Source organism: Scardinius erythrophthalmus (assembly GCF_964197995.2).
Source record: "Scardinius erythrophthalmus genome assembly, chromosome: 13".
In the NCBI taxonomy this organism is placed as follows: domain Eukaryota; kingdom Metazoa; phylum Chordata; class Actinopteri; order Cypriniformes; family Leuciscidae; genus Scardinius; species Scardinius erythrophthalmus.
The window spans coordinates 26,335,142-26,360,341 of NC_138233.1; the positions used below are offsets into that span (position 1 = coordinate 26,335,142).

The following is a 25,200-nucleotide window of genomic DNA, read 5'->3' on the forward strand; positions in this document are numbered from 1 at the left end:
TCGTAAAATGCAGAATTCCGTATAAATGGGGAGGTGTCACATCACTGGTAAATATACACATACTGCACTGACCGTTTAAAGAGCTTCATAAACAGGCTGACATTGAAGATGCCTCCTAGTATGAGGAACAAACTGTTCCAGACGCCAATGCAGGCGTAAAATGCGGGAAAGTCTAGATCATAGTCATCACAGATGCCTCTGATCACTGCAGTGTACAAACAAAAGAGAGAAAACAACTGATTAGGGCTCTGAGAGAGACAGTGCACCTAACCTTCTTTTCTTTATAAGAGACATGCAGTACCACTGATGAAGATGGCTAGAGGTGCTGTGGTGAGAGGGATGACCAGCGGAGACCCAGAACAAAGAGAATAAATCACTCCTCCAATGCTCTGACCAATTATAGTCTTCTGTACATCTGCAGAAAGGCAAATAAACCACCAGGAACACAGGAACACAAAACTGTCAAAATACCCTTCTAATCAAGCTGGATTTGGAACATGGTAGCTGATGTCCAGCTGATCAACCATCTAGACCAGATAGGACCAGCTAATGTCCATAAATGTCATATACTTTTGACTACAGACCTATCTCTCCTCGTGTGCTCTCATCATTCAGAGAGCCAAACGCAATTGCTGGCAGCAGGATAGCAATGTAGAGGAAGATGGCCGTGGTGGTGTACTTCAGCAAAGATCTGTCAGAGCCCAGAATACCTGGAGAGAAACCACACAGCAACAGACACCTCAGCCTGAGCAACAGAGATTTCTGTTATTTTTAGTAAAAGTGAAGTCAAGCAGAGACTTGAGGAAAACTGAGACTCGCCATCTGTGAAGTCGGACAGGTACAGTGGAAGCCTGCGGCACAAGTCCTCATAAATGCCATGACCTGCTCTGAGAAAATCTTTTACCTGGGTACAAAAGGAGATTTTTTTATATTATTTTTTATGCATTATAGCAGAACTCATAGAATCTTAAATGCTTAAAAAACAAAACCATAAAAATAAGTGTAATGTCCTGTAGACTTATGTGAGATTTACAAGAATCTCTACTGAATTTTATGGTGATTGTTATCACAAGATGGAAAGTTGTAAAATCCTTGAATTCAATTGTTATCAAAATGGTAACTGTCTCTTAATACGCAGTAGGAAAATAAATAAAATGGAATATTGTTTATTGAACCTTTAAAATAATTACATTCAAGGGAATGTGTGAATAATCTTAGTCACAGAATGCGAACATTTCAGCATAGTGCACATTCTATAAATATGGTAGGCTGTGAAACGGGAAAATTGAGTCATTTTTCAACCAACCAAGCACCAGGAAGGTTCTTAACATTTAGAAAAATGCTTCAATGCTTCATCAACTTCAGGGGGTTAAGCAAAATATCAGTTACAGAAGTTGTCTGTAATCTAATCTGATTGGCCAAGTGGTGTTTTACATATTTAGTATAACAGCACTAGGATTTCTCACTGTTTATATCAATCCACTTGACTGTGTTTGCAACTTTCCTGACCAGAATTTCTGAGCAGTTCAAGCAAGTGGACTTGTGTGATTATGGAAATGAACTAAAAACGCTGATTTATGATTTTGTTATTTTCCAGCAATAATAAAATAATATACAACACCTTCCAAATGCTTGTGGCTGGTAAGATTTTTCAATGTTTTTGAAAGTCTCTTATGTTCACATAAGCTGCATTTATTTGATAAAAAATACAGTATAAACAGTAATATTGTGAAATAATATTACAATTTAAACCAACTGTTTGAATATATTTTAAAATGTAATTTATTCCTGTGATTTAAAAGCTGAATTTTCAGCAGCATTACTCCAGTCTTCAGTGTCACATGATCCTTAAAAAATCATTATAATATGATGATTTGCTTCTCAAGACATGTTGCTTATGATCATTAATGTTGAAAACAGTTGTGCTGCTTGAAAATTTAGTGGAAACCTTTTTCTGAATTCTTTGATGAATTGAAAGTTTAAATGTCCAGCTTTTATTTGAAATACAAATCTTTTGTAACATTACAAATGTCTGTAGTCTGTATTATTATTTTTGATCGGTTTATTGCATCCTTACTGAATAAAAGTATGAATATCTTTAAAACAATCTTATACTGACCCCAAACGTTGAAACAGTAGTGTATGTTTAAATTATTAACGTGTAAATTAAAAAAGTGGGTTACACTTTATTTTAAGGTGTCATTGTTACAGTGTAATTATATATTTAAGTACTGAGTACATGTACTTACTATATAGGGTAGGATTAGGATTTGGTTGCATGTAATTATGCATAATTTATAGTTATTACTATGGTAAGTACATGGAACATGTAACAAGGACACTAAAATAAAGTGTTACCAAAAAGTGTTATTAATTATGTCAGGTACCCTACATTATAGGGACAAAATATCCCCACAAAGATGGCAATCCTTGTCCTTGTGGGCACATGTTTGGTCCCTATGAGGAAAACAGCTATCATACTAAGTGATGTTTTTTGAAAATGTAAAAATTCAGAAAGTTTTATGTGATGGGTATGTTTAGGGAATAGAATATACAGAATGTACAGTATGGAAATCATTTTGTCTATGGAACCCAACATGTGTCCATAATGTATACCATAAAATTCAAGAAAATTATTTTCTTGATCATATTTTTTCTTAAGATACAGGGTTGAAGATTGAGCTTGATGAATGGGCTAAAATTTGTAATAAAATAAAATAAAACATGTATTTAATATTATTTAATGGAAAATCATATCGTAACTCTTATTAATCCATTACTATAATCAGAACAGAGGTTTGGGTGTTTGGGAAGATCTAAATCTTTACTCAAAAGCTCTTCAAATGAATCTGCAGTACGGCTGTTGGGCGATAGGGTGTTTTGTGGTTAGTGTGGGGGACACATACACCCAGGTTGGGTCAAGGTTTAGCATAATGTGAGGGTGGACTGTACGTGTGAGAAGTGCACTTAATGACCCACAGAGAAAACTGAACATTAAGTTAGCAGGCAGACTGAGCAGATAATTGGTTGGTTAAGCCATTTACATGCCCCTGAGCCTCTCTCAGATTCAGACCTTGAGTGGTTTGTTGCTGTGTGGGTCGGTCTCTTCCTCCACCGAGGGCTTTTGGATGGCAGTGGAGAGCTGCTGCCTTTGAATCACCAACTCCTGCTTGAAGTCCTCCTGGGTCTTAGTTTCCAGGAGTTTCTGTCTAAATGAGACGTCTGAGAACAAGGTGGCAAAAGTACGACCGAGCTCTATGGCAGTCTTTGTACTTTTCTGCAGGGCAAGAAAGAAGAAAAAAATAAAGAATCTTAAATAGTGTAAAAACTTGCACAGTTTGAAACAACTGCAAATTAGGAGACAACAGTTATAATTTAAATTTGTGTTTTTGTCACTTTAGGTTGTGATTGGAAGATGAAAGGAACGACTTACTGTTCGAGGCGGTGCCAGGATGAGGATAACATAGCGGACCTCACAGCAGTTAACACCCCAGTTCTGTGGCCGCTCCAGACGGGTAATGCAAACATATCGATTCTGAAGAGTCTTCATGTTACAGCTGAATATAGAAGGCCACACACTTTTCATCAGCCATATATTTAAAGTACTCCTATTATGCTTTTTCGGATATTATCTTTCATGCAGTTTGTTATATAGCTGTTTGTGAATGTAAAAGGTCTGTAAAGATTAAAATGGCCAATAAATGGAGTCGCCTCCCAAAAGAAAGAACCGATTCTGAACGATTACCTCAAACGATTCGTCAGTAATTCCAGTCTTACTTCCTGCCACTATCCTATTGGCTGCTCGTGAACAGCATCTACTCTGACCCTCAAACACTGTAGCTGTAGCTGAGGCCTGGAAGAGTTTGGTTTGTGTTGTTGACACGCAAGAAGACGCGGTTTTCAATGCGGTGAAAGCAAATCCACTTTGCAGCACTTCGAAATGATGAGGACTCGAGCTGGAACTGATACGGTAAAACCGACGCCATAGTTAAAGTTGTGTATGAAGTGCTGAGGAAGGTCTAGAGCTGAAATTCAGATATGGTAATGGGTGTTTGGTTTCCAACCCACTGTAAACAGTAGACCAATCACTACAGACTGGGCCATCTGACCAATCAGAGCAGAGTAGGTTCACTGTTTCGGACACTGTGAGAAAATAGGTGATGCTGCAATGTGTATTATGAGACACTTTTTGACCTTGGGTGCATGTAAACCTATTGTAGGAGACCAAAAATAGGAACAAATAAGGAATACTGTGCTAAATAAATATTTTGTGTGCATCTCAGTTGCAATTGCCTACCATAAATAGGATACATAAACTTTAGCATATACAAAACAGCATTATATTGGCCACGAGCCAGATCAGGTATCTCAAAAAAAAAGAAAAAAAAAGTGAAAAAGAAAAATGCATAAAATACTAAATTCAAATCAATGCTAAATTTTACATGTTAAGCTAAATGTTTAATTGTACCCAATAATTAATTAATTTAACTGCATTATTTAAAATTATTCAATTATTAATAAATGAATTGGATTATGAAAATTTAAAAGAGCAAAGTACAATGATTTTGTAATTTGAATGGCTTTGCAATATAAGCATCAGAAAGAATCGAGAAAGTATATAAATGTATTAATACTGCAATAAATATTTAAGGCTATAAGCTTAAAAATTAGCGCAGGATTCTTGATCTGAAAAAGGTGTTAGATATTTAAAGTATGCTTTAAAAATTAGCATCAGCCACTGATTACAAATATTTACCGGTGGACCACTAGTTATGGTTATGTTTAAAAAGGTTGAAGAAAAAAAGAAGAAATATATATATTTAAAGTACTTATTAATATTAAAGTGCTACATACAGCACACAGAGCCAGGACTGCTGGTAGTGAACTCCTGTGGCTGTCGCTGTCACACCCTGAATGGTCTCGGTCAAAAGGTGAACTTGAAAAGACACAGAAAGAGAGAGAAACTGTAAAAAAACATTCCCTGTTTTTAAAGACAGTGGGTCTTCCATTAACCATATACTCAGAGGGGCTGCCCTGGATTTCTAGATTGCTAGACTAGACGACCTGTGGCATTTGGGGTGAGCAGCCCGCTGCTCACCATTGACATCCTGTCCTCCAGCATCTGTGAACAGAGCACTCATGACCTCCTCCGCATTGCAGCTGCCCGGCCCGTCCGTGGCCACATGGTCCAGCATTCTGCGCAGTACTTCATCCAGGGAGGCTGCCTTCTCATCCAGTAGGATACTGGCCTGAGCCAAGAACCCATCCAGATCCCGGTGAGCTCTCACCTCCTCCTGGAAATTCATCAGCTTCACATACTGAAACAGGAAAGAGCAATTCATATAGTCATCACAAATCATCCTTTAGATCCGGTTCTTTTTAATCAGTCAGTTAAACCAATCAACAAAGCGTTTGCATTATATTTGCACATTTGACAAAGCTTTTTATTCAAAGCAAACCCATGACATTGAAGAACAGTAGTGCATTTGTATGTTAGTAACTATTAAAACAACTGTTTTATTTGAATATAATTTCAAATGTAAATTATTCCTGTGATCACTCCAGTGTCTTCAGTGTCAAATGATTCTTCAAAAATCATTGTAATATGCTGGTTTGGATCCAAAATATGATCAAGAGACTTTCATAAACATAAAAAAAATCTTAATTATTCTAAAATGTTAAAATTGGTGTACATTTACTGAATTCCACCTCATACCTTCAGATCATAAAAAGGAGAAAAATGAAAATGAAATGAAAAATCAAATTGAACTGTGAGGCTTCCTAGTCATAAACATATCAATTAAACAACAGATTTTAATTATAAAACAGCTTCAGTAAGAATGGCTTACTCTTCTTGCTGTGTGTAGAAGGCCAAATCCTGAAACGTTGGTATCTATTCATAGGTAGAAAGGAGAGGAAGAGAAGAAAAGAAATGATAAATTGTTAAAACCCTTGTGCTGTTACATGGATGTATGAGTATGAAGGACAGACCACTGAGCCAGGCCTCCCAGAAGAAATGTTTTCCTTCATTATCTTGGAGCCCTGAACCCTTTGTATTATGTCTCCCTGGTTATAAATAGTCAAAGAGTCTCCAAGTCTGCAGCACAGACACATCAGAAGTGCATTATGATCCCTGAACCCTGACACCGCAGTCACTTAGGAATAAGACCTGCTTCCCCAATGCCGCAAACACATCAGACAAAATATGAAAACAATACTGATTGTTTTTAAGGCGGAAAGTGAACAGAGATCATTTTTGATAGGTGTTCAAAATGTGTAGGAGGTAGAGCTGCTGCTGACGGTTGATACTACTGGGATCCATCTATACCTCAGGCTACCATCACAAGGATTTTTTGAGATTTTTGAAGTAGTCTCAAAGAGAATCTCATCTAACCCACCCACGTATCATATCTGAACCGCACCACACAGATCTAAACAAACGCTCAGATGCATCACACGCTCTGACCTGAGATGGTCGGCTGAATGGGCGTCTCATAGTGACTGCTGTCTGTTGCGATCACGAGTGTCTCTTGTTTCCTCTGGCTCTCTTCTCCGCGGCATCTCACAGCTCTGAGACATCAACATGTCACAATAGAGCTCCTTAAGTAGGCCTTTCTTAGCTTTAAGATGATTATTATAATCTCATTTTCCTGCCTAACTCAGTCTGACGTGACCTTTTACAGCAGTTGTAGATGAAATATAGCACAGTGCGTTTGTATAGAGGCTGAGAGGTGTTCACTTCCTGTTCAATGAATCATGCTAATTTTCATTTCAAGCATAGAGATATTTTTTTAACTCTATTTATGGTATGTGACTGCAGATCCACCCCCCTCAAAAATATATATATACCATCTGTTAAAGCCACAGAAGGCTCCCATGCCCTAATAAAAACCTGCCCAAAACCAGGCACACGGAGCAATATAACCATAGCCGCCCCAATAAATTCTTTCTTTGCATGGAAGAGTAGAATCATGAGATGAGGTAAACTACATGATATTCTGAGGGATAAAACGAGTTTGTGCTGGCTGCAGCTGTTTGTTTTATAGTTGGGGTGATACGCTGTGAAGTCTGTTTACTCACAGTCTCCGGTTTTGATGGTATTTACTTAATGTGATACAGTGAATTTGAGCCGGTTATTTTTTTTATAACCTTATGCTTGTACGATCAATTCAGTTCAGTATTTAACACATAAGCCCCAATCTCATCTTCAGCCCTCCTCAACCTGTTTTGTTTGTCTTTCATTTAACAGAAAACTTGCTACCTAAACGGGGCACACGTAATTTTATTTGAAAAAAGATGCATAGGAACATAGAAAAAAATTGAATGTTTATTTCTCACCCATCCCTTGGAAGAGGTGGCCATTTTTTGTCTGCCGAGATGGAGTGTCTGTGGAGGAAACAGGTCTCAACTGAGCCTTCATCTTCATACAAATAAGTTTCTTCACATATTTCAAGGTGGTCAGAGGAAGAATTACAACACTTACCAAAAATAGATGGATAGCCAGACGGATATACAGACAGAGAGACAGAAAGATAGACAGATACAGTATATAGATACTTTTTGCATAAACAAAACTAAAGTCAGCATGAAATTGTCTTTCTTCCTTATTGTGATATGCATACCAGTAAAACGGCTTCTCGAACGAAAAAAAAAAAAACATTGGGTGGGACTTGATTCTGTCCATTGGGAAGTGATTGGATCGGTGTCGTTTGCTAATTGCTCATGTGAGTTTGCAGCAATTACCAAATTAAAGATTATTAATTAGTTAATATATATATACTGTATATATAATGACAATCTAATGAGAATCACCATTGAAGAAATTCAATGGGGGAATGGGGGCACAACATTATTGCACTTGGATGCTTTACAGTAATGAAAATGTGAGGGGAAAATTCAATGCAACTGCTTCTACTGTCAGTACACAATCAATGAATGAAAAGTTGTAAATGAGCCTTATTATGGCACTGAAGAGGGGCAATAGAGCGAAGAGCAGTCATGAGTCACTATTATAAATTCAGGATCCTGACTCTTACTCTTACTTTAACCTCAGCTGCACACACTTATTCCAGGCCATCAAAGAGACTGGGATTTAATGGAAATTTCTCATCTTTGAAATGTATCCAATTTACACCAGCCCTGATGGCGTCATGCATGGAAGGCTCAGAGCCGTCACGTATTTTCTTCAGGGTGGATGGGATAAAGAGGTTATTTTCTGCACAAAAATGTTATCACAGGCTGTAGGATATTCTTAGCACATCGTGTTGCTATCTGCAATGACCGCAGCTCCACCATCATCCCGCCATCTTTAATTTAGCAGACAACTTGCTTTGTTACAACACTCCTCACACTAGATGGGCCTCAAAACACTGTAGTGCTTTGAGCCCTAAGGCGGATCGCTGCCCTTTCAACCCTGCTGGCTTGGACAAATTGATTCATTTATATCTTTGTGTCAAAATATCATTTGGTCTTCTATGTATGCTTGCTAAATACTGGTCTACTGCAAAACTAGGTATTTTCTTTTGAGCGAGTGTCTGAGAATGGAAATTCCTCCCTTGTGGATTGGTTTGCTCTACAGTCTGGACATGTGACATCTGGGATTAGACGAAAGATTGTCAATTCTTGTCTCACTTCAGGACCTCATCAGCCCTCAGGCCACACGAGTCCTGTACTGACTGGACATACACACTGTACGTGACAAAACCATTTCTGTGAGTCCTTAATGGATCCCTTAAAGCAATGTTCTGTTTTCAACTCAACTTAAGCTCAGTCCACAGCATCTGCAGCATGCCGTCAAAGAAAATAACGCAGTATCACATGAAAAAGACTTGTGTTGTGACACAATGCCCTGCTAATCACAGTTGATTAATCTTGCAAGTGTGAAATTTGATTTGATAAGCAAATATTTAACAGGCAAACATGTAACTAAGTAAGGAAAAGCTTTTGTTTTCTAAGCTTGCACCACTCCAAAATGTTATTGGTCAGAAGCGAATATTTTGAGACACACAACACAACACACTGTGGTTTCTCTTCATTACCCACAGCTGTACTGGTAAATGCAAGTGCGAGATGTGTCTCGTAATATTTTCTTGTCTTTTCACTGTGTTTACACCGGATTCGACAGTCGCGCCGCAACAGCTTAATTCAGGCTGTTCACACTAGACGCGACAAAGTGAATGCTGAAAATCCATTTGTCCTCTGTGTCAGAAGTTGTGCTAGCGCAAACGAGGCATCAGTTTAGGGGATTTGTTGTGTCGCGCTGCACTCAGTGTAGACAGCAGCACTGATTATAATGGGTTCTATATGCTTGTGTTGCGTCATGTTGCGCCGCTCGCGTTGTGACTTGATGTAGATTCACTGTCTGCTTTATCTTTACTAGGCATTAGCAGTCCTTTCACAAACTTGTCCATGTCCATGCTTAGAGAAGAACCATGCATAATTTATTTATATTTTTACACAGCTTCCTGGCATGCTCAATTTCGATTCTTATATTGTCTATTATTGCACGTCAACAACCGCTACAACTAATAACAGACCGCTCAAGCAGGTACTACGAGTAGGGGTGTGACGGTTAGTATATAACTGTGAGACCGACGGTTATAGTTGAACACCGTCATTACAACTCTATAACCGCCAAAACCGTGTTATTAAAATATTTTTTACAAACATTTTTTATCATAGAGAATGTTTATATACTAATTAAAAACAATTGTTAACAGTGTGTTATTAATGGTCTACGTCGTTTCCAACTGTATTTGATTCTTTGCCAAGTAGCCAACCCTTTGACCGACCGCCAATCATTTGAGATAGAAATAAAAGCTATAGTGATGTGCCATCATTATGAGATTTATTAAACAAATGAAAAACGTTTGCAATAATAAACATTAGCAATGAACATTTGCAATCGGGAGACATGGTTTTTACCACTTAATGAAGTTTTGTTTTGTAAATCGTCAGACATGGTTTTTACCACTTCATTAAGTTTTGCTTTGTAGAAAGCCTTTCTTTAAAGCAATTGCATGTATTTAATAAATAAAAAGCAAATATAGGAGACAATATACTAACCGTGACATGGAGGCGATGTGCCGCATTGACTTGCATTGCATTGTGAAGTTGAACTAGAGCGCATCTCATCGTATGAATGAAACTCAATGTAGGCCTATGCCTCATACATTAGCATTAAATATCTTTGCTGCATCCTTTCTAGAACAGACAAGGGCTTTCTTGCGGCTCGCATCAGCAGAGCATTGCATCGTCCATAGACCGCAAAACAATCAGCGGATGGCGGGCGGGTGCGGCTTTGAAATCTGGTCAAAAAACGTTGGTGCGGATGATGAGTTTTGGGATGCGGTTGCGGATGAACTAATACCCCATCCGCGTATCTCTATCGATAACAACATTGAACACTACACAAATATTAATTTTATTCAAACTAAGTTGTCCTATAACAGACGAACGTCACAATGTTATGTTACGAACAGTCACATTTGACTCACGTCATAACCGTCATCACCAATTCTGAAACCGGCACACCCCTAACTACGAGACAACTTGAGGTAATAAAATGTAACATTTTTATTTTTTGTTCAATTATTTATATGGCAAGTAGCCACATAATAAGCAGGATAATTTCGCAGTGGGGTCTTGTATCAACCTGAAGAGGTTTCTTTTGCATAAAAATCTGTTGAATGTACACTATCCCTTAGCCTTGCCGTGCCCCCCTTTTTATAACTCCGGGCCCCCAGTTTGAAAACCACTGCGCTAGACAGGCGTGTTTGACTGTTGCGCTTGCATGATTCAAATGACTCACTAAAAAGACAGTAACTTGTCACCACCTAGTGGTACATCAATTTTAACCCACAGAAAGCGTCACTGAAAAATCCCGAGCACTAATGGACAGACTGTCTGGAACAAACAAACACAGACAAGTGGAGTGATTAAAACACTGAAAAGTTCCAGTGATGTTAATATCAGCACACTTGGAATGCCGAGCAACTAATCAAAATCTTCGGCAAATGTGATATGTTTTAATTTCCCCTTATGTAAAGCATGTAATCATATTTTGCTTACAATGCTAGACACATTCCCTCTCAATGGACATCTTTTCTCTGCTGCTTGCCTCACTAGACTTCCTGTTAGCAGGCTCGCTGACTTCCTGTTGCTGACTGTGCAGTCCTCTGGTGCTGACAGGAATAATAGTTCCATGAAAAGGTCTGTACATTTAGCAGGAACTACAGTAAATTGGCACTGACCCTAAAATAGTTGTTTTAACTCTCTCTGAGACCTGATGGCAGATTTGAATTCCTCAAAGAGTTAGTTCACCAAAAATTAAAAAATGCATTGCATTCACATGTAAACATTCATCAAAGCACATACAGTATCAGTTACGGTAAACAGAAGCTAAAGCATTTTTGCGTGATGTACGAGAACAAATGAGGTTCATTCGCAGCACGTTTGAGATTAAGCAAGAACCAATGAGGTTTGTTCTTGCGCGTCAAGCAAGTACGGTTGAGTGCTCCGTTTATGTCAGTGTTGTTGACATGACATGGCATTTTCACTGTCACACAAGTTAAAAAGGAATATAATTAGTATTGCCATCTAAAATGCAGTAAATGGTTAAAACAGTAAAATAATTTATCAAGTTAGTGACCCCTTATATTTTCTCAAACATGACTGATCAATGTTTACATGTAAATAAAAGCGCAAATTCATTCTGTTCAGCATATAAAGTGATCATGTCTCTTCAGAAAATGTGGACTAAACTGTACAATTCAAATGGATTAGTTTTACAATCTCGTCAAAGTGTCAGTTGTGTAGCTGTCAATGGAGGGACAGAAATCTCTCAGAATTCATTAAAATATCTTCATTTGCGTTTCGAAATTGAACGAATGTCTTAGGGGTTTGGAACGACATGAGGGTGAGTAAATTATGACAGAATTTTCATTTTTGGGTGAACTTTTTAAGGACAGACCAGATTTGAAAATATTGAATCGTATAAAATAAAAAAAATCTTTTCCCTAGATTTTTTTTTTAAACATTTATACATTTATTCATTATAATCATTTCATTTTAAAAGTATAGACTGTTGCTTCTCTTTAATTACCTCTTTATATATATAGGCATTATATATATATATATATATATATATATATATATATATATATATATATATATATATATATATATATATATATATATATATATACAATATATTATATTGTATCCCTGGCATCTGCCATGTCAAAGAGTCCTCAAACGTGATAAAAAAAAAAAAAAAATAGTATCATAAGGAGACAATGAAGATTGATGTGAGAGGGTTTCTCTTTTTTTGTTGTTGTTTTTTTTCAGTATGTTTTAGAGTGATTCAATTCAATCATGTTTATCTAACACAGACGGATCTTCATATTTGCTTTACATTTGATCTTACATCCTGACTCATTCTTATACCGGTTTTACCTAATATTGCACTGCAATATTGAATATTATAAGTAACATGAGTTTTGACACACACACACACACACACACACACACACACACACACACACACACACACACACACACACACACACAAACTTAGAGAGAGAAAAAAATATAATTTTTCATTTAAATATTACTCAACATTTTTTTCAGTAGTACGTTAGAGTAAAACTGCGGACTTAAAAATGCATGTGTCCTATATGCAGTGTTGATTATCACATTTGAATAGGAAACATTTTTACAGTCCTTCAAAATTGGCAAGATTAAAACAAGAGAAGTATTTGCTTGTAATCTTCCAGTCTAAGCAAATACAACAAGTGATTCTGTAAATTACCCTGATTAGGAGACAAACTAATTCACAAGTGACCAAAACTCCACTCTCTATCCCCACTGATTTAGTTGACTAAACAGAGCTGAACTTACCGTTTGGCACAAAATTCAGCACTTCTTTGCTTTCCATCTTTTTCCTCAGAAGTATAGCCGATCAACCCATCATGGTTTCAAATAAAAAGTCTACTCTCTGCTTCAAAACCATACTTTTACACCTCCACACATCGGCAAGCACATGAAACAGGGAGGGTTTGCTCTTCCTCTGGGTCCCTGTGCCTTTCACAGACACTAGACAAAACTGAAACCCAACTCAACTGACAGCAATATATAATTTATCTTTATATAGAGAGAGAGAGAGAGAGAGAGAGAGAGAGAGAGAGAGAGAGAGAGAGAGAGAGAGAGAGAGAGAGAGAGAGAGAGAGAGAGAGAGAGAGAGACTATAACACATAAACATTTTTTTTTTTATCATATAACAGAAATGTGTTATTTAGGCACATTACATACTTTGCCCATAAGGTTCACACAGATTAAGAAATCTACTACAAATTGAGCCCTGCACTGGTTCTGCCTGGAGAATATTTAAAACGTCTGACTATTAACTAACTTTTATGAATTAAACAATTTTCTCTCCACCTAGTAGACTTACATTTGAGACCTGATATGAATTAAAATTAATGCAGGATAAGTGGTGGCAAAGTGGAAGGATGATTAAAATTTACACCCAAGATCATGCTACCAGTCCACTGAGAAATTAACCCAGCATCACATCAGTAATAATGCTAATATGCTCGATTTAACAAATTTACACAACGCACCTATTGAATAACTGAATATCACTTTAATAATAGAACTGCACACATGGAGTAATAAATACTGCAAAGTTTAAGCATACTAAATATATTACTGCTCATATATTGTATAATTGTTACAGAAAGATATCTAATGGCATTGCCTGGCAAAAACACATGATAAACTAGAAAAGGGAAATTTTGTTTTGACTGACCATCAACAGGAGGAGAAAGTTGACTGAATCCGAGTTTACTGAATTGAGGGCTTTATTTAATAAACTAAAGCCAATGCAGCATTACAACTTTTGTGCCTTTTCTGAACTTAATAAACAAATAACTAAAACCTTGATGTTCACCCCACCCTCATTCGTGTGCTTTTCCATTGAATTCCTTTAGAACAACGTAATCATTCATGGCATTCCTGCTAATTATTTTTGTAGAGGTTAGATGCCTTGTAAACTCATATCAAACAGGTGCTTTCACAAAACACCTCTGGCGCTCTGTTATATGTTTGTGAGTTAAATGTTAGTGACTCCTAAGCAGATTGAATGCCACTAAAATTATGCCAGAAAAACAGGCCTCATGGTAGTAAAAGTTGTTGGTGGGCGTATTAATTATACAGGCCTCAGGTATGAAGCATCACAGTGAGTTATGCCTCTGGCTGCTGCTAGAGGGCAACACACAGCAGAGGCAGGAGAAACTTTGTGGACAATTCCTAAACATGACTCAACCAACAATTCATCACATTATTTCAAGACTTATAGCATATATGACTGAAGTAACATGGTTGCATACATACAAATGTGTAACTTTTCAACTTAAAAGAAAACCTTTGGAATTTCACCATCTCTCAAATTATGCATTGTGTTATATTTGCATTTTTTAATAAAATGGTTGACTTGGATTTCATTGCAAGCAATTTATTTATAATAAGGACACACAATTATAGTTTGATTGGAAATGAAGAACAATAAAAAAAAACCTTGTTGGCAGAAGCTATTTAAACTATGTAAGTCCACCCAGCATTGTCAGCCAGACAAATCAGAAACAACAACAACAAAAACTCTGGTAACAGGTCATTTGCAACCAAACCAAGTTCGAGTCCAGCTTTTTCTGATCACATTATTTGCCCCCTTTCCCATCACAAACAGCAGCATATCTCAGAGGCATTTATTTTAAATAAATGTGACTGGTGTGTAGATGATTCTACCCATTTGGTGTGATGACGGTGAATGTCCCTGTCAACCTCTGTAGTCCCATTTATTCACTTGTTAGCAATGCCTTTTTAAGACAAGTAGAAGACTTTAAAATAGTCACAAGGAGGAATTATTACTGATGCACTTTATGTCATAGAATAAAATGTGAAAATATCACAGACCTCAGGCATTTAACCAAAAAACTCCTAAAAAAAACCCCATTGACTTCAGGACAATAAAACCAGAAGTGATAAATTGCTAACTTGTTTCCCTGCAGCACTCATATGGTTAGGGTTAGGTGTTGGAGTGGACTTTAATCCACTTAAGATTCTGATAAATACACACTGAATTTGTTTGTTTTATTGCATATTGTTTTTTAATGTACTACAATACACTGAGGCTGCATTATTTGCATAATAGTGTAAACATTATTTAGATGCTTTAGTGCAAAGAAAATACTTGTAAATTATGTGTAAATAGTTTAAATAGCATTTAACATGATATTTACTATTCTTCACACATCAGATGTGTCAAACAGTATTTCATTTTCAAGCTGCTTACCATTAAGACTCCTAGGTAAACAAAAACACTAACTTTTGAAACAACTTTATTACATGTGCAATTTATGAACACACACACACACACACACACACACGCACGCACGCACGCACGCACACACACACACACACACACACACACTCATACATACACATTTATATATATATATATATATATATATATATATATATATATATATAATTAATTTGCATGTGAATAAATATTGAAATCATTTAGGATTATTTTATAGTTCTTCAGATCACAGTTTTATACTTTAACATTAATTTGCATTCTTAAAATGGATCAAGATTCTCAAAGTCTGCATCTGTGAAAGGTGGCACACATAAATAGTGAAGGCCCTGTAAAAAGTTTCCATGACAGTCTTTGTGTGACCTTCACCAAAATGAAAATGTTGAAATCTGAGTCTTGATACAACCCCTGGGACATCAACCATAAGTTAAAGAATCACCTATTATAGAGTGTCTGATTGTGAACGAGCGTTTTGATCTGTTTTAGTGAATGTCAACAGTGCCCTCTGCTGTTGTAGAGCCAAAGGACCTGGAAGTGACTTGTTAACCCAGTCTGATTACAATTTACAGCAGTGTTTTTCAGTCCTGGGGATCCACACCACTGCACATTTTCTATATCTTCATAACACACCTGATTCAGATCATCAGCTTATTAGCAGAGAAAAAAGTGTTGTGGAAGTGACTCCAGGAATGAAAATCACTGATTTAGCCATGTCTGCTGAGATGGCGAGAACTGAGGGATTTGAGAAATGTTTTATGAGTGATGTGGAGATTGTGATTTTATTCCTCAACCGGCGAGGAAGCTATGTCATTGTAAAGCATTATCTATTGTGAAGGGTCATTTCATTAGCGTTGTAGTTGCAGCAATGTGCTTGTGTCAATTAGCTAACTAGACAGCTTGAGATCCTTTCCATCGTGTATCTCTTAAGCTATAGTGAATGTTTTAAGAGTATGATAATCTCTCCTTCTCTCTTTAGTTATGAGACAGAACCATATCCGTCCGCACAGTCATACAGAGCCGAAGCACACAATCAAAACATTATCCCTCTGCAAAATGCATATTACATTACATTGTGTACCTTTAAACATTACTAGAAATATCATGTTTTGGAATCTTACTCAAACATCTACATTACTTGAACTTCTTTGGCTTAAAATAAGTTTTTTTATTTATATTTTGACCTGAGACCTAATTTACTTAATTTAACCCTATATTTCAATAAACAAATATAACCTACAGTATTTCAATCACAAATGTTAAGTTTACTTTTACCTAATTAAAAGTTTAACTTATTGTTAGCTTAAATGTTTAAGTTCAATCTTTATGAATAGCTCATTAGGTAATATTTGAGAGCATTAAGTTAAGGCAATGGATTTACTAAAAATAAATGTAACTTATTAGTGTTTACAATGCAGACAGACACTGTAAACTATGATGACTCACTATGTAAAGACAAATGAAAACACAAAGTCCAATTAATGCATGCGTTATTCTCAACAAAGCCAAGATGACAATTAGAATGAATCATTTGTAGGAATAGTTGACTGAGAATAAAAAAGCACAGATAAGGCTCATTTTACTTACACTGCAGTTGTCACAGAGTCAACAACATCGACAGCACCAGACCTCTACACATCACTCCACACCACACCACTCTACACATGTCTTATCATGTATCCACCAGGCCTAAAAAACATGTGCTAAGCAATACCAAGACAACCAGAACAAACCCTCTCAGTCACACTTTATATTAGCTGCCTTTAACTATTATGCACTTATGTTAGTCTACAATGTACTTACTGTGTTCATGTTTGCATTGTAAAACACTTGTGCTGCTATTGAGGTGGGAAATGGGTGAAGTTAGGGACAGGTTTGGTGGTATGCATAGGGAAGGATCAACAGTGTAATTATAGATGTAATTAAAGATGTAATTATATGCAGGCATTTTTAAATAAAATAAAATAAAATAAAAGTACCATGTAAAATCATGTATGTACACATTAAATGCATTGTATCAAATTATTAATTTAAATGTTAGTATAGACTACATTTAGTAGAATAGCCTAGACATTTAGTTACACACATTTCTCCCTTAGTTCCCTGTGTATTTATACTTTCTGTTTTGTTCCGTTCTTTGATATTGTCTTTGATATGCTGTGTGATATATGTATATATTTCTCCTGTGATTATACTGCATTCTTTCTTTGTTTATTAAAGATTATTTATGATATTGCCTTCTTCGTGTGTGTTGCTTTACCACAACAGATGTGACAGTATTATTGTGAAAATGTGCATTCGTTTTTTATTCAACAGTGTTGCTAAATTTTACTGCATATTGCAATAAATAGAACAGGCTGCATTTTATTTATCCACAATGGAGAGGAAATTGAAAAAACAGTAAAGTACATACAGTAAGCAGCTCTTCCACAACCTTTGGAAACCGTTTTGCACAATGACAGCTATCAGAAGTACTTTTTATCACCTTTAAAAAGTTGAAGAGTATGTGTCTCCTACCTGCTGTAAAACTGGTCACTAGGACTTCTGTCATTCCACCTCTAGTGAAGACTGAAGAGGATCCAAATCTGTCATGCAATGACCTACTGGTTAAAAGACAACCTTAAATACTTAGCTACAGCTTCACATTAGTTAAAGTTTTAACAGATGAGATGAGAACAGTCTGGAATAGACAGAAGAAGTGGCAGGTATGGCAGACAAAGGCTTCCTAATCAGTGACTGTGTCAAGTGTAAAGTGTGCTGTCCACCATTCCTGTCCAAGACAAAGCAGGAGCCAGCACATCAGGTCAAAGAAACACAGGCCATAGCACGGCTGCGAGTGCATGTGGAACGTGTCATCAGGAGGATCAGAGCAAATAAACTGTTTGATGGTGTCATCCTGCTTTCCCATACTGTAAACACCAATCAGCTCTTTACAGTTGCATGCCTGTTGTCAAATTATCAAAACAAGGCATTAGTTAAGACATGGTTCAAATCATGTCCTGTCATTTCTTCTCCTTTATCAATAAACCATAGTTGTAAATAATTTACTCTTTATTCTTTTTTCAACATTTATTATACAATTCTCAGTCCGAGACAAGACCTCTGAATACATTTTTGTAAAAAGTAGAAACAATCTTTCATAAATATCACTTTTTGTACAGTACATTTACAATAAACACATTTTTATTTTTAAACAAAATTAATGTTTCATTGACAAGTATGCATGTATGTGTAGAAGTAAAAATAATCAACATTTTCTCTAATAACTTTATGCACGGCTGTGTCACTGTGGATGCGCTGCACACAATAATCTTCCTGAGCCCAAACCACAGTCACACCACTGCATTCCAGAGACCAGTTGTCCCTGCACTTGCCAATAGTATGTATGTTTTTTCATTCAACAAAGTTTTTGACATTAGGGCATTTCATTTCAACAAGCCCAAATTGAGGGTGTTCAGTGGGATCAAACACCACTCCAGGGGGCATCAGGATGAACGATTAAACCACAAGATGAGTAATATTTGTCAACTTGCTGTACTCAACAGTTACCTCTGACTCCATTTCTGCACCTTTTCTCATTTCTGCTGTCTGCCTGCTTCCCCTGATGATGCGTTCAGCGAGGGACTCGGCAGAACTCAGGCTTCTGACATGGCACATCTGCCGAAATCTGGAGGCTGTTACCCTTGGTTTGCGAAGGTCATGCCACTCAGGACAAAGCTTTGGTCATGTGTTGCCTCAATTTTTCTGAGACATATCTAATGTCATGTTTAGACTTTGTAAGTGTAAGGATTCTTCCTCTCAATAAACAAATGTGCACTTAGTTGGAGCAAGATGATATCCTGCTAGAGGCAATGGTGGACTCGGTTGTACATCATGTAGGGTGATGTATTGTGATGTTAACCCAGGCTGTTGGAAAGTCAATGCACTCCCTCCACTATCCTGAGAACATACTGTCTTATAAATCAACTAAAGAGGTTCAATGATTACCATTGTCTGTGGTTTATGCCAGCATTGCTCTGTTTCTGTGCAGCTAAGCACAGGGGGTACAACTGCTATATTAAACTGGGAGTAGTGAGCAGTTTGAAAAGGTAAAGCAACAGTATGGTTGCACAAAGCAGGGCCTGCCACACACGAACACTTGCAGTGCGTTACCACCACAGGCGAAGCATCCCTAACTCCAACCTTTAAAAAAATAAGTACAATAACAAATAAAACTTTCTGACAATAAAATAAAAGTTAGTAGATGTTATGTGTTAATGCTATAGAAAGATAAACAAGAAGGCTTCGCAGGACCAGCTTATACTGTAACTACTTGGATTTATGTGATTATAGAGAAATTACAATACAATTCCAGATTTCAGATTCTTCTGCAAAAACTGCTTGTTATTTTTATTATTTCAAAGAATAGGGAACACATCTGTACACACGAAGAACATCAGAACGGTTAACACTAAGCCTCTAGCATACTATTGGTGGTTCATTCTTCCTCATCGATCTGTAACACCAGGCCCTAATGCTGATTTCCCCTGTCAGCCGGTCTCTATTTGATACTAAATAGCAACACAAGTACATAATGTTAACGTTAGCTGAAGAAGAAAAAAAGAGGGAAAAAAAAGAATCTGTTAAAATAGTGTTGGCTGTTAAACACTAGACGTTGAAACTGTTAAATGTTGAAAACATTAGGGTTTTTTCTTACCTTCGTAACTGTGTATATACGAAGCAGCATACAGTTTAAAACCTTTCTCCAGCTTGCTTGATGGAGCTTTGCTTGTTTTTTTTTTTAAAACGATCATCATTAACACTGATCTTTGGAAGCTCCTGGAGACAGCGAGTGTAGTAAGTAGCCATGGTAGCCATTGCCATATAACCGGAAACTCCCAATATGTACTAAGTAGAACGCAGAAGTAGTTGTGCAAGTAGCGCATGGGAAAAGTTGGTCAAAATGTACACTTTACACACATACTGACCACAAACCTCAAATTTCAGACGCCATCTTGATTTTTTAGCTCAACAGTCAAAGAATGGAACGCACAGGATTGTGGGATATCAATCAATAATTGTAAATGGGCCTTACGATGAATACACTTTATCGCGTCTGTTGATATTGTCTAGCTTTGACAGATTACATATTCATGGTCTGTGGTTTTACTTTGTTGTTGCTGCTGTATTTTACTTCATTGGTAACATTTTCCGATACTGACCAATGTTTATGTGGATTATTATTATTTTTTTTTTTTATTATTATTTTTTTTTTTCATTTAGGCAAAGAACGATTCGGAGAGGAACACATGCAAAACATGCTGCAACAATTTCCACTGCCCAGTTATTTTTTAAACCGAGCAGACGACACAAGTTGAGTGCACACCTTCAAAGTTCACTTCAAAAAGGCAATTGTCCATGGAGGTATGAAGGTTTTGAGTTATTTTTAAGACACAGTGGCAAGAAATAGTATTTAATAGTTGTCTCTTTGGAATTAGTTGATTTCTGTGTGATTTGGTCATAAAATGTCTCATCTTCTTCAAAGTCACAAGTTGTGCTTAAGGCAACAAAATAACAACAATTATATTGTGTTTGAATGCATCCCATTAAACATTCAATCAAACACACACACACCCAAACAGTGATATGTTTGACAAATATAGATAAATTCGCAGTTCAAGGTTTGCTGTTCATTGCTGTTTGTGCTTGGCATGATGTTCTGCATGTTTCTTTTATATTCTGAATGTACATGGCAATTTTTGCTTTAGGACAATTAAACTTGGCTCTCTTATGCAATTTTTATGTTTATACATTTTTTATATATATATTTCTGTTTGATTTTGTTGCAGAATCTCCCAGGAGCTGATCAAAAACAAGGTCAGTTTTATAAGGCTTTCATAAAGACATAAGCTACTACAGATGGTGTGTTGTTATATCTACCACATCTTTTCCAGGAATAACTTAATATTCTATTGTTTTAGCATGTTCCACAAGAGTTAGCCGGTTCTATTTACTGTGGGATCTTCATGTTGATAGCAAGAAAAAGGGGAAGGTAAAACTATTTTTTTAGATATATGAACTTCTCTTTTTATTACAATGAAAAACATGAGTGCTTTTCACACTTGAAATAGTTCACCCTTGGTGATTGTAAGCCCCAGGTAAACGGAAACCTGGGTTATCTTGCTTCACGTTTCACAATGATCATCATTTACCCAAGGTTAACAATTAATCCTGGGTATTCATACGCTGCTGTTTCACACATTTTTCCTTATTTGCATATTTGCTGTGTCAGTGTCACTGATTGAACGAACACAGCACACAATATGTTTACATAAATGCTTAAGCATTGCTTATCCTCATATATAGCCAACTTTTTTTTATAAAGCCAAAGTCCAAGTTTATGGACTTTTCAGACTATAAAATAATTAAACGGTCTCTTCTTCACTGCAATTTTTGCATTTTCTGACAGTATTTGATGAACACTGAATTAACTATTTATATAGAATGCACAGTGTTTCAGTGACTGTCCAAAGCAAGTAAATATACAAACGTGAAATATTACTTTACCCGAGGTTAAAAGCGGTGTTTAGAACCACTGATGTTCCGATACCCTTTTTTCCTTCCCGATACCGATTCCGATACCTGGACTCAGGGTATCGGCCGATACCGAGTACTAATCCGATACCTGGGTGTGTATACAGCTGCAATTCATAGCCCTGTATGAATTGATAGAATTATTTTATAAAAGGTATTTTAGTTTTACAATATAACTGTATAAAAAAGTGCAACAAATAAATCTAGGAATCTAAAAAATTATATATGAATAATAGGGGAGTAACAGTCCACAAAATACACGGTTCGTTTCGATACCATACACTGTCACGGTTCGGTACATTTTCAATATAGCAAAAAGAAAGAAATGCCAGAGAAATTTCCTTGATTTACATTTGTATTTATTTATTTTTTATTAAAACTAACAAGTATGATCATTTTTTACTTTGAGCAATGATGGAGCTATAATTGACATATAAAACAAAAACAGCTCCTTATAAAAAAAATGAAATGTAATATTGTAGTAGTTATAAACAAAGGTTTATTTTATTTCAGATAAACATTTGAGGGCAGCAATTTTATTCATAATGTCAAAATAAAACCAACGTAACGTTGCTTGAAAGCACAATGTTCCTGGTTTCCACGTCAGCGCTGTTTGATCTGTTAATAGCGGAGAAATGTGAATGTTTCTCACTAGATCTCGCAGCAATGTTATTAAGTTACTTCAGTGGCGAATTCAAATGCTTTCTTTACTGGATCTCTTAGCGCTGTGTAGCAAGATCAAGATTGACTTGCACTGCATTGTTCCAAACTGTTTAATGGTCCGTGAAGCACAAAATAACGAGTAGCGCAGTTTTGTTCCGTTTTTATTACGTTTGCCATTTGATGTTGGGCGCCAACGTCTCTTACATTATGCGCTTGCCGCGCGCCTGCATTTGAAAATTAGCGTTTTCATTACTTCTTCGCTGCTCTAAACAGTGGTTGCTTGTGGCAACAGCACAACTTACTGTGTTGCCACAAGCAACCACTGTTCAGAGCAGCGAAGAACAATTGGTCTCCGATTTGCAGCGTAAAGCAAAGCTAGCGTGCATAACTAGGTATTGTTTAATAAAATGGTATCGGATCAGTACATGGGTAGATGTACTCGCCGATAACGATGACAGAATTTTTATTGGTATCGGTGGCATTTCCGATACTAGTATCGGAATCGGAACAACCCTATTTATAACTCGGGGTTGAGCTCAGTGTGAAAAGCCCTATGAAGTGCTTGCCTTTGATTTCTGTATACATTTTGAACTGAATATGACTGATAAGTTTGATTAGTGACATTGTAAGATTTTTGTCTCATTTCATAAGTTCACACTTACATCAATCAAGTAAAAAAGTAAAGATTATGCGTATTTGGCGTGCTGTCCGGGGGGGAGGGCTCGGAGCTCAGAATTTTTGCCCGAACCCAGAGTACTCCCCCATGTTGTAAAAGTATTTAGGGCTAGAAGTGAGGAGATGAGGTGGTGGAGGGATGCTGTTAAACTGTCAACGAATGGAGGCAAGTTTGCTGTATATATACACACCTCTTAACTTGTTGATTGGGTTGATTAACAGACTGTGCTCCACTCGTGTCTAATTAGGTTTGATTATCTGAACGTGCTCCTCCCAAACTTTGTTAATAAAACATAATATAACAAGTTCACACTTACATCAATTAAACAGAGTAAAGATGCGTATTTGGCGTGCTGTCCGACCGATGGGCGGGGAGAAGCGAGATCAAAGATGGCCGGCCGAGAGGGCCCAGGTAGCTTCCGACGGGAGAAGCTCACGCCGTCGGGCTGGTGGGCCCTACCGGCCAGGAGATTTCTTGCTGTGTCCATTGGGAAATCGATGCTTGCTCGATGGGAAAAGAGGAAACATGGATGAATGCTACGTCTGCTGGGAGACCAATGCTCGCTGGACGGAGAAAGAGGAAACATAGATGCATGCAATGTCCGCTGGGAGACCAATGCTCGTTGGACAGAGAAAGAGGAAACATAGATGCATGCAACGTCCGCTGGGAGACCAATACTCGCTGGACAGAGAAAGAGGAAACAGATGCTTGCACCGTCCGCTGGGAGACCACTGCTCACTGGACAGAGAAAGAGGCATCGAGTAGGTTTTAACGGGTGATTTACGGGAATATTAATTCTTCATAGTGAGGTACTGGAGAGAAGACATCACTGCTGCAGCACTGGAGAAAAGAGCCAGAGAAACAGAGCTCCTGCGGGAGCAGAGGAGACATCACTGCTGCTGCGGCAGTGGAGAAAATGGCCAGGAAAACAGAGCTCCTGAAGAAATTGAGCTCCTGTGGGAGCGACACTGCTGCGGCAATGAAGGAAATTTTACTAGAGAACTGAGCTCCTTTTGGAGCAGGGATATGGAGAAGGTTAGCCAGAGACGGAGCCTCAGGTGCTGCTGAAGGAGCTGTAGGCCACTGGTAGGGGAAAAGGTTAGAGGCAGTGGGAGGAAAAGGAAGTGTTATCTGTGTCTGCGTCATTAGCGAAGGCATCCTAACGCTATAGGGTCTGCAGGCCACGGACAATGGGGAGAGTTAGAAATGGCGGGATGAAATGGCTAGCTTGCCCCATTAGCTGAGGCAACCTCACACTAAGGGGAAGGCATTCGTTGAAAGGAGCGGGCATTGTTGTAAGGGATGCGGCGCCTGGAAAAGCCACGGTGTGTGGCTGAGAGAAGGGAGGAGAAGAGTGGGGCCTGGCAGGCCAATGCTCGCCTTCTTGCACGTAAATCAAAGACGCGAAGAAGAATAAGTGAGAGATGAAATCCTTGCAGGATTATGCACATCTGAAGTTTAAGTGGGCGAGTAAAGATAGCAGTTTGCGTTTAGAACAGTTTAGACTGTCTGGGAAGGTGGACGAGATCAGAAATATCCTATCGAATTTCCTTGTGCAGTGAGGCCTGGAAATCAACTGTATCTAAGTTAATGCCCAGAATTCAATGGTGACGAGGCTGAACCCATGGTTTTAATCTGTGCAATTGGAATCCCAGCGCAGCAGAAACTGTGCGGGGCTGAGAGATCGATTATTAAACGTTTGAAAATGTTCTTATTTATTGTTTGTATATTCACCTCTGACACATCAGTTTGATACTGCAATCATTGTTTGATGTTGGATGATCATCAAACAGCAAAGTGCAGTCTGATTTAGGTCCTGTTTGTTCCTTTATCTGTTGCTGGTTTGAGTGGCACATGCCTATTCATTTTAGTGAAGTTCAGAAGAGACCACTTATGGTAAAAGACAAAGTTT

The 25,200-nt window shown here is 37.5% G+C and overlaps 1 protein-coding gene across 1 annotated transcript in view; it reads right to left on the reverse strand.

Moving 5' to 3' along the window:
- LOC308700473 (solute carrier family 4 member 11-like) overlaps positions 1–25,200 on the reverse strand; it is a gene marked incomplete at its 5' end in the record, with an annotated part of 57,455 nt that overhangs the window by 13,808 nt on the left and 18,447 nt on the right. Inside the window, 9 exons of the mRNA XM_081382107.1 lie at positions 73–205; positions 302–415; positions 585–710; positions 820–904; positions 3,074–3,277; positions 3,434–3,557; positions 4,855–4,936; positions 5,099–5,318; positions 6,459–6,570. Of these exons, the coding sequence (XP_081238233.1) occupies positions 73–205; positions 302–415; positions 585–710; positions 820–904; positions 3,074–3,277; positions 3,434–3,557; positions 4,855–4,936; positions 5,099–5,318; positions 6,459–6,570 (1,200 nt within the window). The remainder of the gene's footprint in view (positions 1–72; positions 206–301; positions 416–584; positions 711–819; positions 905–3,073; positions 3,278–3,433; positions 3,558–4,854; positions 4,937–5,098; positions 5,319–6,458; positions 6,571–25,200) is intronic.